Consider the following 16555-nt stretch of genomic DNA (forward strand, 5'->3'; position numbering starts at 1 on the left):
AAAACGATTTGGGCAGGAAGGAGGTGAGGGAGGATGAGAGTGTGCAAATCCTAGCCTCCCACTTCCCTTAAATAGGGTGCAAAGCATGTGATTAGGGTGAGACTAATCTCATGAGGTAAACACCTATGTGTCATGTCGTGAGCCTCAAGAATGGTCACACAATTCAGCCGAATGTCAAGTCGTGACACATTATCTCTCACGTTGTGACCCTCTATAATTTGAGGTTTTTCATTCTTATTTAATTCTTAACATTGAAAGATCGAGTACATATTAGATGTTAAATCAACACCGAAATTTTAATAATTTGTCTTAAAACATTGAAAGAATATTAAAAAAAAACAAAAATATAAAATTTCTAAAAAAAAAGCCAAAAAATTTAAAAGAAGCTGTAATTTTTTAGAGAAAACTAATTTTAAAGAACATAAAAAAAGAAAATTAAGAAAATATTGTAAATACTGTCTAGAAAATTCGTAAAGAACTACACATGTTAAAAGAGATCAAACCGAAATTGAAACTATTATTAAAAGAAATGGCAAAAAAATAATTTAAAAAATCAAAGTTTTTAAAAAAAAGATCAAGTTATAAAAAATTATGGAAATTGTATGGAGCAGAACATGTGCAGATGTTGTAGTCCGAAGTCTTTCAAAAACAAACTGCTACAAAATGACAAGTGTTGCACGTATACTACGTTACATAGAATAAAATGATCTTAAGAGATTTTGCTAAAAGAACAAGCAATCCCTTAGATTTAGATTAGTTATTTTTAAAATTTTTATTGGATTAAAAACTATAACCGTTGCCTCTCAAAACTAGAAGTATAATCATATACTCCACTTAACAACTATTAATTTTTTGGTAAAATAAGATAATATCTTAAATATTTTCAATTACATTGTTGTATATCATATTCCAGCAGTACATTTGCCCTGTTGCTAGTCAAAAAAGTCGTCCCCTGGTCCGCCTTGCTTACCAACCCAGTACATCAATATATACTTTCTGTAGAAATTCTCCTATGCAGCCATCAATATATTTGTGTTGCCATGAGTATACATAAAGTTCGAAACTTTTTCTGTAGTTTCTGTCTACCAATTCATGGTAAGTTGTAACTTTCTCACAAAAAGTTCGAAAACAAAACTTGTGAAAACCAGGCAAGTAGTTAATACATGCGATTTACACGTGTCCATAAAGATCAAAGACAAATGAAATAAGCTTGAACAAAGATTCCAAGTAATATTATCTTAAAACTCACAACAAAATCAAGAATTTAAGTTCTTAACCCATAATTCTTGAAATTCTAGTTAGCTTTTTGTAGGAGTTGTTCATGGAAGCTTTCCTTCCAAGAAGGAAGAGAAGAATGTGAGTGCACGAGCCCCTCTTATGGTCACAAATGTTAGGTTTTAGTATCCAACAACATATCCACCAACCTAAATATATAACAAAAAGATACTCCCACAAATCAATTTTTGTTAATTTACAAAACAAAAGTACCAAAATGAAGTGCTATTGCTTGATGAGGAACATAAAGGAGCATAGATGTCATAGAAGTAGATGTTGCTTCTAGATGCTGTTGCCTGACTTTGATATTCAGCACGTGTTTCTGTTATGGTTCCACCCTCAGAAAGATTACAGTTAGAAATTATTCCTTCATAGATTTCATCAGAAATAATCATGTGTGTCCAGAAATAATCAAAATTCCCGTGTTTTCTGTTTCATCATCCACATACGCATTTCCAAGCTTAAAATACCAACTTAATTAGAATTTACATAAACATACGTTGATTGTTGAGTACTTATTCTTTGTCAACTTTAAAGTTACTAGATTTTCTGACTTACAGCAATTCCTTTGAGGTTGATGACAGTTTGATTAGTGATCTTGTTGCTTAGAACATATACTAAAAAATCAAAAAATTCCATTGAGCCATAGTACAAGAAGATTAGTGGAATATTTAATGGGTGACTTTGCAAGATAACAGAAGAGTGCTCTCCCATGGTTTGGGTCCACAGTCACATACCCTGAATACTGGTCAAAATCTGTTCCAGTTGGTTGACATGGCAAAGATAATACAGATGATACCCACATATACAGATGAATATGAATACTCGGTTTTGAGTACTTTGTTGCTAACATTATTTAGTGTTGATCTTTTTGCACGTTGGATACTTAAAGCACTCTCAAGTCTCAAGAGGATCATATCTATTCCCACCATAACGTTGCATGAAAACCAGAAGACTCAAATGAATTGATAGAAGAAGTGGAATCTTCATTTTCATTTTCTTAGTTATGGTATGTTCTTTTGATTCTTAGATGATACATGAAAATATCTATATAGGCATCAGATATGATCGCGTGACTCCAGAAATAATCATACATGAAAATATCTATATAGGCTACGTGTTATGTTCTACTCCCACTACGTCCAATTACTAATTGACAACAGATAATATATCGCTCCCAACCGAGGCTCCCTTCATACCACAAACCGATTTCCGACCTCAAAGCTAAGCTCAAGATTAGGGCTTTGTTCTCCTTAATCCTCTATCTCACTCTTTCCATTACGATTCACAGTTCTTCAACGTCGTCGACACTCTGCAACTCGCCAGTGATGCGCCAGATCTCTACCTCAAGTGTATGAAATTGATATCCAACAGGTTCAAGGTCGCCGAAGAATCAGAAGGTTGGAGATTCCTACAAGACAATGATCCATATCTCGAACTCGAAATTCTCAAGTTCATCGATGAATCCGAATTGGTGCGTATTCTAATTATTTTCAACTTCCTTTAATATCCAAATCGTATCTTCGATTTAATCTGAAGATTAGGAGTTGCTAATGCTAATGAATCGAATCTATATGTGTAGAGGAGAAAGCGAAGTCGGAAGCATCTTCAAGAACAAAGTTTGTATTTCCAGCTGAGTGAAGCGATGGATTGTTTACAGCATATCTGCACTGAATGTTGCACAAGTGTAGGACCATACGACAAGGAACCAAGCAAGAATAGGGCACCTTGCAGCAAGTTCTCAACATGTGAAGGCCTCCAACACTCCATTAAACACTTCGCAATCTGTAAGATGAGAGTTAATGGAGGTTGTGTTCGGTGTAAACATATGTGGCAGCTCTTCAGACTCCATTCTTCCATCTGTGAATCATCTGATTCGACTTGCAGAGTCCCCCTATGCGTAAAGCCATATCTTCCTTATCTTTACCCGTGAGGAAGATGGAACAACACGAACAGCCAAGATCATTGAGAGACGCCATGAACAACCATATAAGTGTAGCATGTTGAACACGGATTTAGGAGAAATTAGTCTTATTCTTTGTTTTTTTTTATCTGTTTAGTTTAGTGGAAATGGTAAAGTTGCTGATGTTTGTACATGTGGCATGTTTGGTGTGGGTGTAGATGGTATTTTGTTAAAAAGGGTACTCTTTGTAGTTGAAAAAAAAACTGAGCTTTTTCTACTTAAAATTTTTAAGGTATATTTTAGTATTTAGTAATAAAGATTTTATGTAAAAATATGCTTGAATTGCAATTTTTATAAATTTATTTATTTATTTTGTTAATCTTATATAACAGATATCATTTCTTCATACTGGAGCAGATAAAATCGATCGTAGAGGGTTGGAAAAGATGACACTAATTGAGGTTTGCAGTAATATTTTTGTTTAAATGTTTTGTAAGATTATAACAATTGACATATTTATAAAAAAAAATGTTAAGGTTGGACCAAGATTTTGTTTAAATCCAATCAAGATATTTGGTGGTAGTTTTGGAGGTCCAACTTTATATCTATGTTTCGCCTCATAGGTGGGAAAATATTATTTGATCATTTTTGGTGGATTTAATGTGTCTTTTAATGCATATACTAATTTAAAATTTTGCCCTTGATGATTAGATACGATCTTTGGAGAAGAGACAGAAGGCTGGGAAGTATGCAAAGTTTGATTATTTTGTTAAATGAAGTTGGTTACACAATTGTTGATGTTGATAATTTTGTCTCGTGCTCCTTCGAGTTTTACATTCCATAATTCCATTTAATTCAGTAGCAACTACTTTTAAAGCTGCATAAAAGTAGATTGTTCATCTTTTTCCCTCTTTAAGGTGTTATGACCAATCATTCAATCCTAACTCAAAGGGATAAATTGGGTGTGGTGGATCTTCAAGAATCTAATACCTTTTGTTTTACCCAAAATTGACTTAACTAAAGTTAAGTTTTTTATTTTATTTTGATAGATGAAGTGAACCCTTGATTGAATGAAAGACTACTTTGTAGAAAATAAAACGTCAGCCTGTGTAAATGGACTGTCTATGTAGATGTTCGATACATTGCAGGTTCTGGACCTATGATTTCATTCATATTATTGTTTTTTCGTAAGGTAAATTTTGATTGGATTGTTAAATTTTGCTGATCAACTATGAGAATGCTTAATTAGATCCTTCTTTGCTTGATCAGTTTTCCCCTGTTCTTGCAACTTTATATACCTTTCATGAGCCCTCTATTTACTTACAATGAAGCATGTGATTTATGTGGCAAATGTTGCAGAGTCTGATTTAACTTCACCTGAGAATAATCCTCATCTAAAAAATGTCATGGAACTTGCTTCTGAGTTACAATCTGGATTAGTCACTGTCTCTGCTCAGGTATTGAAACTTTGCTATATTTATCCAATAAAACAATCTTTCTTAAAAATAAAAAAAATAAGGTTTGGTTTTTAAACTTTTAATTACAGGTGGAATCAGAGCTAACATAACTCCCATCACAAGAAAGAATAGAGTTTTTTACATCTCTTGGTGTAGATGAGAGTGGGCTTGGAAATCTTATCAGGGTGACATATGACCTTCTTGGCTTATGTACATATTTCACCTCCGGAGAGAAGGTGTGGAAAACTCAAATGTATTTTTTTTTTTTTGGTAACAAGTGATTTAACTGTGTACATTGCAATAGTCAAATGTTGAAATTCAACTGAAGAATTTATTTTACGAATCTAACCCCGCAACGCGGGATTCTTCCTTAGTTTTCTTCTATTTACAAATTAATGAAACCATTGATTTTCACTGCAAGAAACGTGATGATTAGCGGCGATACCGGTCACCGCTAAAGAGTGTGGTTGTCGCCGCGAAAAGGTCACCAGCTGTTCCCTCATCCCAAAGGGTGGATGCACGAACACATATTAGGTGTTGCCGAGGTTGAGAAAGGTATTGCCGATGTACACTGCAAGAAATGTGGGTATTAGGGGCGACGCTAGGCATCAGCGGCGACATGTAAATGACACGTTACATGTTGCCGCTGATGCCTAGCGTCGCCGCTAAAGCCGTCACCACTAATATCCAAATAGTAGCGATCCGCGTTAAATGAACTCTATCCATTCGATCTGTATTCAATCGAACGGTTGCAACTGGATGAAAAAAGGCACTGACTTTTCTCTCCAGGCGTGTCGCCGCTATGGGTCCACGTAGATAACCCCTCCACTTCGTTGTTTCCTGCGTATTTTGTCTAATATTTTCTCTCATTCTTTCCATCGCCGGTGTTTCTTACACCACCGACACCGCCATCCAAACCTCCATTGCACACACGAAAGTTGTCACCGCCGTCCAAACCACCATTTCCACCAATACCAGCGACCTAGAGTTCCATTACCGGCGACCAAGAGAAAACGAACACACTTCAATCCGAAATTTTTACCTATTTAAGGTCGAAATTCTTCCATATTTTCAATTCTTCTTATGTTTTGATGTTTATTTACTTAGTTTAAGCTTTTAATTTAAGGTTGTGTTGTTGTAGGAGTTGTTGCCGAAATTGTGGAATTTTTACCGGGAAATTTCGAAATTAAACTACCACAGGTTATTTTTCATCTTTCATATTATAAATAGAATGTATTTATGTGTGTATGATGCATTTATGTGTTTTAGAACTCTTATATAAAAACTTATACATGAAGAAGTGCATGAGAGAAACCTGTAGGCTATGCTTCTATTTAAATACCCTCACTTGCCACCCTTCACCCTCCTACTTAAATACAAATTCAATTTGAAAACAAATCATATATCATTCGTGAATTGATAATTTAGTTATTTTGTAATTGAATATGTTGATTTGAGTCATGTTCTTTCTTTAAAATGCCAAATGGATAAATATAAAATCCAGTTAAAGAAATTGGTCAAACAAATGAAAATTTTGTCTAGAATATAGTTTTAATGCTTAAAAAGAATCCATAATGTTTTTTTATAAAATATATTTGTAATAATCTTAAAAATACTACACATTATAAAAGAAAATTCTTAAAAAAATGTTTGACTCAACAAAATATATTTGTAATCCGCAATCGCCGTTCTGATAAGGTTTCAAGTATTTGAAGTTCTTTATGTATAATAAAAACAAATATTTGGCTTAACAAAATATAACAAAAACCAATATTTGAAGTTCTTTATATATAATTTTTATATAAGAATTCATAATGGTTTCATGTATTTTTTTTGTATGTATATGTTATTTGTATGTGTATTATTTGTGAATGTGAATATGTAATTTGTATGTATGAAAAAAATGAAAGAAATTAGGTTGCTATGATAGAAAGAAAAAAAAAAGTATGATATTATAATAAGTACGTGTAGAATACATGTTTATGTTTATTTTATATATAATGTGTCTATATATATATATATATATATATATATATATATATATATATATATATATATATACTAGCAGTGTACCCGCACAAAGCGGCGGGGCATGTAAATTCTTTCGATGATATGTTTCCTCTATAAAAATGTTATGTTACAAAAGAAAGTACATGTCGAAGACAAAATAATCAAACTATGATGTTATTTGGGAGATGAAGTTATTTTTTGTTCCTGGACGGTAGACTTTATAGCAGAGGAGGGAACAAAGAGGTATATGCGATTGGAGGGATATTTGAATCAACATGCTAAATTTAAGGATATCTAAAAGGGTTCAAAATTTGAATGAATACGGGATTTGAGGGAACCATATCAAATTGCTGAGAAATATAAGGAGATTTGATGATAAATATTTGAATTCAAAATTTAGTTAAAATTTAATATTATTTTATTAATGGTTACTTGTACTATCAGCTTCATCATTTGGACGTCTTAAAAAATATTATTATTATAATCAATCTATTTATAGAAATAGTTAGATTTCTTTTATAAGATAGTAAATATATATATATATATATATATATATATATATATATATATATATATATATATATATATATATATAATGTATGAGTTTTGCTATAATAGAAACCTACTTTTAACGACAACGTCTATCGCTGATAATACTCTAATTTTTTTGTAGTGATAGAAAAATAGGTAAAAAAATCGACAAAATTTTCACTTTGAACAGAAAAAGTAGGTGTTGCCGGTGCCACATCAGAACACCTACTAGGTTTGCCCATGGTCCCTAATGCTCAATGTGTCGTCGTTATATATATATATATATATATATATATATATATATATATATATATATATATATATATATATATATATATATATATATATATATATATATACACACTAGACATATGCTCGCGCAAAGCGACGATGATAAATAGCTTTTTTGCGAATAATTTCTTGTGGCAAAATAATTATTTGATTTTATTATTAATTATTATGTAATAAAAATTTATTACTTTTAAATTAAAATTTTATGTTTAGATATAATATTTATATTGCATGTTTATACTATTGATTTAAATTAATTAATATCAACATCCAGTTGAAAAAATGTAAATTAATTTATATAAATGAATTTAATATTTTAACTTAATTTGTTAGTTTGCTTCAAACTGAATTTCTAAATAACATTTCTTAATTCAAGTATTTAAACTTTTGACAAGTATTAATGATTTATTTGTGTGTAAATGATTTGTTGAAAAAGTTTTGTAATTTATACTTCTTTTAGGGTGTATATATATATATATATATATATATATATATATATATATATATATATATATATATATATATATATATATATATATATATATATATATATATATATATATATAGTCAAGAAAATAAGAAGGAAATTTTTTGTAGGAAGGTAAGAAGTTTTTTTTTCTACATATTTTTATCGCGAACAAACAAAATGAATCATTAGATGATTCATTTGTAAGATTATTCATGAGAAAATTTTCTCAAAAAAACATCTCGATGATTCATTTATACAATCATTTTGTTGTTATTTACTAAAATTATCATAAAAATGAATTTTTTTTCTTAATTTACTTAAAAATAAATCATAAAGATGTTATTTTGAGAATTTTTTCTTGTGAATCATCTTACAAATGAATTATCTAGTGATTCAATTATTTTGTTCGTTAAAAAAATATGTAGAAAAAAAAACTTCTTACCTTTCTACCAAAAAAATTTCTTACCGGATAGATATATATATATATATATATATATATATATATATATATATATATATATATATATATATATATATATATATATATATATATATATATATATAGAGTGAAGATCAAATAAGAAGGAAAATTTTGGTAGGAAGGTAAGAAGTTTTTTTTGTACATATTTTCTTAGCGAACAAACAAAATGAATCATCACATGAATCATTTGTAAGATGATTCACAAGAAAAAATTCTCAAAAAAACATGTTGATGATTCATTTATACAATGATTTTGTTGTTATTCACTAAAATTATCAAAAAAATGAATATTTTCTTAATTTACTTAAAAATGAATCATGAAGATGTTTTTTTTGAATTTTTTCTTGTGAATCATCTTACAAATGAATCATCTAGTGATTCATTTATTTTTTTCATCAAAAAAATATGTACAAAATAAACTTCTTACCTTCCTACAAAAAAATATTTCTTACCGGATCTATATCCTATATAATATATATATATATATATATATATATATATATATATATATATATATATATATATATATATATATATATATATAATGATTTAGTTATTGTTTATATTAATTATTTGTGCATATATATCTTTATTGTGTTGATCAAACCAAAAACCAACATATATTAGGTATCTCATAAACATTTAACAATTCTATGTGATGCAATCATAGTCTAATATGTTTCATATTTAAAAGAGTTGTTGATTAATTGAAATGTTCATTAATCAAGCACACTAAGGTAATTTTATCTTAATTAGCAACTAATACAAACACCACTATAAGTTTTTGAGCTGGTTTAGGATATTTCGAGTAGTTTATGTAATTTTTTTGCAGATGAAAAGATGAAAAGAAAACATCGGCAATCTTGTAAATGCTTGAAGGGATTTACACATAACCCCGTTTAGAATCACATACAAATGAAATAATTAAAAAGCCAATAAAGATCATTATGGAAGATATCAATCTTAACCCACTATCAATTCTTGAAGTTTTAGTTACCAAGTGGTATGAATGTCAAGGTTGGAATTGTTCACGGAAGCTTTCCCTCCAAGAACGAAGAGAAAAACGCAAGTGCACGAGCTGGTTGGTAGCTTGGGACAAAGTGTCCAGCTCCTCTTATGGTCACAAATGTTAGGTTTTGGTATCCAACAACATATCCACCTACCTGAATCACATAAAGAAATTTTGATTAATCATTTTCTTTAGTGTGATACGCAGCTATATTACACAGGATCATGGGACAGCATTCGACAAACTTATATATAGGCTATTTTTGATGATATAAATGAAAAAGGCATTGACGTATTTTCTGTTAATGAGAGATCAAGAGCGACATAAATTGTTATGTAGTATTCTTTCTTGGTATTAAAATGAAGATTGAATGGAAGGCTTTCTACCTTTTCTTCATACATCCATGGGTACCATGGTGTCTTCACTGATGTTTGTAGTTTGTCTATTGAATACCTACTTGTTGTCACAGGTACTCTCGCATCAGTGTCTCCGCTGCAATTTTTTATGAGTTTTAGTTTTTATTTATGTTATATTCTGCTAAGAATCCACAAGAAATAATCATTGATTATCTTTACGAATTTACCTGTAGATCCAAACACTGATTCCGGTGGCCATTAAATCCTGAATCACCGGCAAGACTGTAAAAGGGAGGTCTGTCCAGTGTTTGTTTATGTATTCGCTATATTTGAATGGAAGAAACTTATAAAAATTAAGCAAGATGATGTATGTTTCTACATGTTTAAGAAAATTTTAATTATGAATTTAGAAGTTAGTATTACTTGCAAGATTCCCACTTGACTGGTTTTGCATGAAGTGACTGTTGCACTGAAGCTATGTTCAAGTATGAGCTAATATAATTTTCTGTGCATGGATCAAACGCTGATATCTGTTTCAGTCATATGAATTCATGTCAAGATTTTTCTTTAGAATGCGACTTTATAAGAAAAGAACTTACCGATGGAGTGCTATTGCTTGATGGTGAACATAAAGGAGCATAGATGTCATAGAAGTAGATGTTGCTTTTAGCAGCAAATGCCTGTATTTTATAGTCGTTACATGCATCTGTTATGGTTCCAGCCTCTGTAAAATTGCAGTTGGAGATGATTCCTTCATGGATTTCATCAGAAATAATGGCGTGTGTCCAGAAATAGTCGAATAGTCCTGTGTTTTCTGTTTCATCATCGACATATGCATTTCCGAGCTGAAAAAATCAACATGAACATGTTATATATATGTCCTTTGTTTAGTCTTCATCAAGATATACTTTCAAATAACTAGCGACTACAGTCTACAGACTTACAGCAATTCCTTTGAGGTTGATGACAGTTTGATTAGTGATCTTGTTGTTTTGAACAATTAATTGCGCGAGTTGTGGGATGTAATGTCCTGCGTAGCTTTCTCCCGTGATATAAAAATCTCTACTTTTATATTCTGGGAACCTTTCTAACCAATTGATTAGAAACGTGTACGAATCTTTAGCTGTTTGTATGTCTCCAGTTTTATAATCGGAAGATGTATTTGAGTAAGAAAATCCCACTCCAGCCGGGGATTCCAAGAAAAGTACATTTGCAACTGTACACGTGATGATCAATCATTATAACATAAAATCTCTTGAAAAACACGTGCATACAAATATATTAATATATGACTATGACTACATGATTATTGTTTATTACCATTGTTCCATGCATATTTATTTCGTGACAGGGTTACATTATCAGCATTAACTCGAAATGGTCCAAGTTCCATCATTGCCCCGTTTCCAAATGAAGAGCAACCCGGACCTTCATCAATTCACATATAGCTTAATTAGTATTTTTCGAAATTTAGAATTGAAAAGGCAACACAAGAATACATTAATTACCTCCATTGAGCCATAGTACAAGAGGATTAGTGGAAGAGTTAATGGGTGACTCTGCAAGATAATAGAAGAGTGCTCTCCCATGGTGTGGGTCCACAGTTACATACCCTGAATACTGGTCAAAATCTGTTCCATTTGGTTGACCTGGCAAAGATGATATCTTGTCGACATCTTTCAATCCATCTTGTGGGCCCACGTATACCGGTGAGTATGAGTTCTCGGCTGTGAGCTCGATATGATCTTGTGCTGATCTTTTAGAACGTTGGATGCTTAAAACGTTCTCGAGAGGATCATATCCATTCCCACCATAGCAATGAGCGAAAACCAGCAGACAGAAATGAATCGTCAGAAGAAATGCAATCTTCATTGGTGAAGTGAAGGTGTGTTCTGCTGCTGCTTTGATTGTACAGAAATGTGTTTCTATACATGTATATTTATATAAGCTTTTTTTTTGTTGAAAGTCACGACTGTGTGTTCTTGCTGCATTGGCCGTTCACGTGTCAAAACAAATGATTTCAATGGTTGAAAAAAGGAAGAAAAAGACAAGAAGTGTTTACAAGCTTGATAGCGTGCCGGTTTTACTTACTTAGATAAAGCCAAATGTATGGTGTTAGACTTTGACCAGTTATATAATTCTGATGTATTTTTCATCATGGAGTCACTTTTTAGACAAGATTTAAAGCTTTAACAAAATGTGCATATATAAATATAACAATAAATAATAGTTGAATATATATATATATATATATATATATATATATATATATATATAAATTATTAATTATATACAAAATTGTCGATTCAAGTAACGCCTTACAAACGATATGGTTCGCCACAGGTTGAAAAAACTTGAGGCTTGACATTGTCGTCATACGCCTAACGTTATTTAGAACTTTGCTTTTAGAAGATTAATCATGAATGTGTTTGAATCAGAATCGTAATTGACTGAATCGTAATTAACTGATAATAGATCTTTTGATAATTTTGGTTTTGATATGATGGTGATGCATGGTTTAATAGATAAACTTCTACCCTAATAAATCAACATCTTTTTGACACTTGGCAAATTACATCTTTTTGACACTTGGCAAATTCTTATGTGTTTAGAAAAATGACATTTTCTTGATTTTTTAATTTTTAAATATTCCACATGTAAATTTATTAGAATGTCACATGTAATGCACACAAATTGTTGAAGACACGTTTATGTTTATGTTTATGTTTCCTAAATTAAGTCCATATATAGAGCAACAAAGATATGTTTGCCAATTGATTAGCCTTCAATCACGGTGGATTGAAGGATTCGATTTCAAAATCATATCGATTCCTTTTAACCAAATATTTTCTGTGTATGGACTATGTACTTATATGGAATGTTAACTTGATATCTATTTAGAATCACATCAATCATGCGTAATCGTTCATCTTTTACTTATAGCAGGTAATAATTTCCAAAAATTTCTTTCAATTACATCTATATACATAATACATTCATGAGTCGTTTCCTTTCAATTTCGTTTATATATGCACGAGTCGTCTTCTTCACGCTGGAATCAAATGTCTTGAAGAATCTGCATTACCATCCCAATAACTACATAAGGTTAGTATTATGCCCATTTATATATGCACGAGTCAATTCCTTTTAGTTTCAATTATCTTCTTTTTTTTTAACACACTGTAACAAGGTCATTTGTATAATGTCCGTCAACTGTTCAATGTAATGTCAATCTCAATTTCTTTGTTTGAAATATTCAACATATTATGCCTTCTATATGAATGTGTTTTAAAGAATAAAAAAATGTTCGATGTAATACCACTAGCCAACATTTAAGGGTTCTACACGATTTTTTTTTATTTCATTTAGTAGTTTCTATAACCATTAAAATATGTGGTTTCACTCACTGGTTATGTGATTATTAAGACTTCAAATAATATAATAAGACTACTACATTCAAACTGTGTTATTCAGACTGTTCGATGTAATGTCAATCACAATTTCTTTGTTTGAAATATTCAACATATTATGCCTTCTATATGAATGTGTTGTAAACAATAAAAGTGAAACACATATGACTTTTTTGCCCATGCTCATAGGAAAGTGCGGTCAATAAACAACCGTGAAACACATATGACTTTTTTGCCCCTGCTCATAGGAAAGTGCGGTCAATAAACAACCGTCTTAGACAGTTGTAGCCTCTGTGTATAAAAAAAGGCAAAATATAACCATAAAATGCAATGCAAATTGAAAGGAAACGAAGTAATATAAAGTTTGCTTAATTTCTCTATTGGAAATATTGAACTTATTATGCCTTCAATCTAAAATAAGTATATCCTACTATACATTGTTTTTACAACTTATTATTCATTAATCACGTTCAAAACACACATACAGAACATGCCTGTTCAGGAGCTCTTTCAAAAAAAGAAAAACTTTATTTTTGGATGCAACTTAGTTTTGAACAGGGGAAATATCAAAAGGAGTATTTTGGTCCTTTTATTATGAAAGTGTTTCTGTTTCTTCTTGATTCTTACTACTTTTCCCATATTGCCCCTGCATTACCATCTTTGAATGTAGTAATCTTATTATTTTATTTGAAGTCTTAATAATCACATAACCGGTGAGTGAAACCACATATTTTAATTGTATAAATCAACATCTTTTTGACACTACCAAAATATTGAACTTATTGACACTTGGCAAAAAACAATATGTTTAATGTATTTTGAATGATCTACTATATATATTTGTATTTGTATCTTTGTTTTTCCTACTTTAAGTAATGGTGTAATTCCTACAAACATTACTATAATAAAGAAAAGCACAGGTATGTTTAGTGATGGACTAAAAAATATATAACACCCAATATATTTTGTTTGAATGATCTACAATATCTTGATTCTTACTACTTTTCCCATATTACCCCTGCATTACCATGTTTGAATGTAGTAATCCTATTATATTATTTGAAATCTTAATAATCACATAACCAGTGAGTAAAACCACATATTTTAATTGTATAAATCAACATCTTTTTGACACTACCAAAATATTGAACTTATTGACTCTTGGCAAAAAATAATTTGTTTATTGTATTTTGAATGATCTACTATATATTTGTATTTGTATCTTTGTTTTTCCTACTTTAAGTAATGGTGTAATTCCTACAAACATTACTATAATAAAGAAAAGCACAGGTATGTTTAGCGATGGACTAAAAAATATATAACACTACCAAAAAAATCAAAAAGAAAACTGTGTGTATGATAAATATGGTGGATGTCTTTTTGTGTATGGTTGTTTTGTTATTAATAATTCCAACTCTCAATATTTATCATTTTCATGTAATAATCAAACTTATACATCAAAATTGTTTACTATTTCCTGATGTTGAGTTTAGCTTTAACCTTTAAAAGCAAGATAATTACCATGTTTCAGGTTTGTTTTCTTGTGCAAATAGAAAACATAACTAAAAAAGGTAATGCCCAACTCCCATATCTAAAATCTAATGGTGAATCCCCATTATGAAAAATTTAAGACCCTAACACGTTCATTATATCTACGATGTAGGGGTATTAGTTTTGAATTCCGATTTCATCATAAACATTGTATTAATAAAATGTTAGTAAAATGCTTTTCTTCAAATAAATGTCTAAACAAACTTTTCATTAATTAGACCTTCAATAGTATTTGTATTTATAAAAAAAAATTCCTCAAACTCCAAAGCTGAAACCCTCATGTTGAGATAAATGTCTTTTTGCCCTGCTCATAGGAAAGTGCGGTCAATAAACAACCGTCTTAGACGGTTGTAACCATCTGTTGGAAATATTGAACATATTATGACTTCAATCTAAAATAAGTATATCCTACTATACATTGTTTTTACAGCTTATTATCCACTAATCACTTTCAAAACACACATACAGAACATGTCTCTTCAGGAGCTCTTTCAAAAAAAAAACATGTCTCTTCAGGAAGCATGTCCTAGTGCTTAGAATCTGGATTTTTTTTTTTTTTTTACCACGATTCATTAATACTTTTGCCATATTGCCCCTGCATTACCATGTTTGACACCATGTTTCTGAACAGGATATCCACAAACATTTTATAATGAATAAAAGGTAAGTCGAACACATATACCTTTTTATTATTATTATTATTATTATTATTATTATTATTATTATTATTATTATTATTTTTACCATTTAATGGTCAAAAATTTTCAAAAAAATATAACATGTTTCTTAACAGGTAGGTCCTCAAAACTTCTCTTCCAATCCCTGTAACACAGGGAATCTTGATAAATCAGAGTAGGTTCACAACATTCATCAATTTTAATTAACATGAGTTTGGAGGGAAAAACAAAAAAGGAAAATACGTAGACAGGTAAATGATTGGTGTCTTGATACATTCAACCAAGGTTTTTTTTGGCTTAACCTATTAAGTAATTTTGTCTAAATTAAGTCAAAAGGTAACAACCATATGGCATTATGTGCTTAACTCATTAGCTCAAAAACTAACAGGGACTATTAAGTATGACCTCAAAACTTTTTAGCAATTGCTGCTATCCAGGCTCTATCTTTATCATTATATGCATAACTAATGCTAGATGCCAACAACACAAACCCTGTAATCTTGTCTTGAAAGTTGTTCCCTTTAAGCACAGGCAAATTCAATGCAGAACGTGTCTCTTTAGGAAGCATGGTTCCCTTTAAGCACATCTTTTTGTAATCTCCTTTAGAATTAATAATGTAATTATCGCCAAATGATTTAACAGCAGTAGATCATGGGTCATATTCTAAAGAATATGATTCTAATGGTATAAAGAATATGATTCCAACAATATTTTCCTTTTGTATATCGATGCTACACATGCTCTTGTCCTATCTGTTCTGTTTTCTACTCGGATTCTCACTACTTTTCCCATTATGCCCATGCATTACACATATGCCTAAACCCACCAAATATTCAGCACAAAATCTGGCTAAATATTCTCCAAATAATAAAAAAAATATGAACTTAAATTAAAATCTTCATCAATTAATAACTTTTATTATAAAACAAACCTTAACAATTCATGTTCCACTAGTCTGCCCATCGGAAATCCTTTGTTGATCACTTTATTTCCATCTCAGCACCCATAAACTCCGACGGTATCATATGTGATTTCCTTCTACTGTGGTTGTTTAACGAACCCCTTTTAGTTCCTTCGATCTTCAATTGTACACCAGATGATCCAAAGCGCACCTTGCATTCTGCTTAGGTCAAGA

The 16555-nt window shown here is 30.7% G+C and overlaps 1 protein-coding gene and 1 pseudogene across 2 annotated transcripts; one reads left to right on the plus strand and one right to left on the minus strand.

Annotated features, from left to right (window-relative positions):
- Nucleotides 1–2049: 2049 nt before the first annotated feature.
- On the plus strand, nucleotides 2050–4933 carry LOC145016969 (BTB/POZ and TAZ domain-containing protein 1 pseudogene; annotated as a pseudogene). Its single transcript, XR_013666340.1, has 4 exons — nucleotides 2050–2103; nucleotides 2516–2749; nucleotides 2858–4635; nucleotides 4725–4933. The product of XR_013666340.1 is annotated as a BTB/POZ and TAZ domain-containing protein 1 pseudogene (transcript).
- Nucleotides 4934–9242: 4309 nt separating this feature from the next.
- Nucleotides 9243–11654, minus strand: LOC145017609 (serine carboxypeptidase 1-like). Its single transcript, XM_078975605.1, has 8 exons — nucleotides 11291–11654; nucleotides 11103–11210; nucleotides 10727–10998; nucleotides 10382–10627; nucleotides 10206–10312; nucleotides 10010–10105; nucleotides 9813–9918; nucleotides 9243–9580 (listed from the first exon to the last, which is right to left on the minus strand). The coding sequence occupies exons 1-8, from the start codon at nucleotides 11652–11654 to the stop codon at nucleotides 9446–9448; spliced, it is 1434 nt and encodes a 477-aa protein (XP_078831731.1). The 3' UTR covers nucleotides 9243–9445.
- Between the last annotated feature and the right edge of the window lie 4901 nt (nucleotides 11655–16555).

The sequence above is a fragment of the Lactuca saligna genome, chromosome 9 (assembly GCF_052625555.1).
Source record: "Lactuca saligna cultivar CGN05327 chromosome 9, ASM5262555v1, whole genome shotgun sequence".
Lineage (NCBI taxonomy): Eukaryota > Viridiplantae > Streptophyta > Magnoliopsida > Asterales > Asteraceae > Lactuca > Lactuca saligna.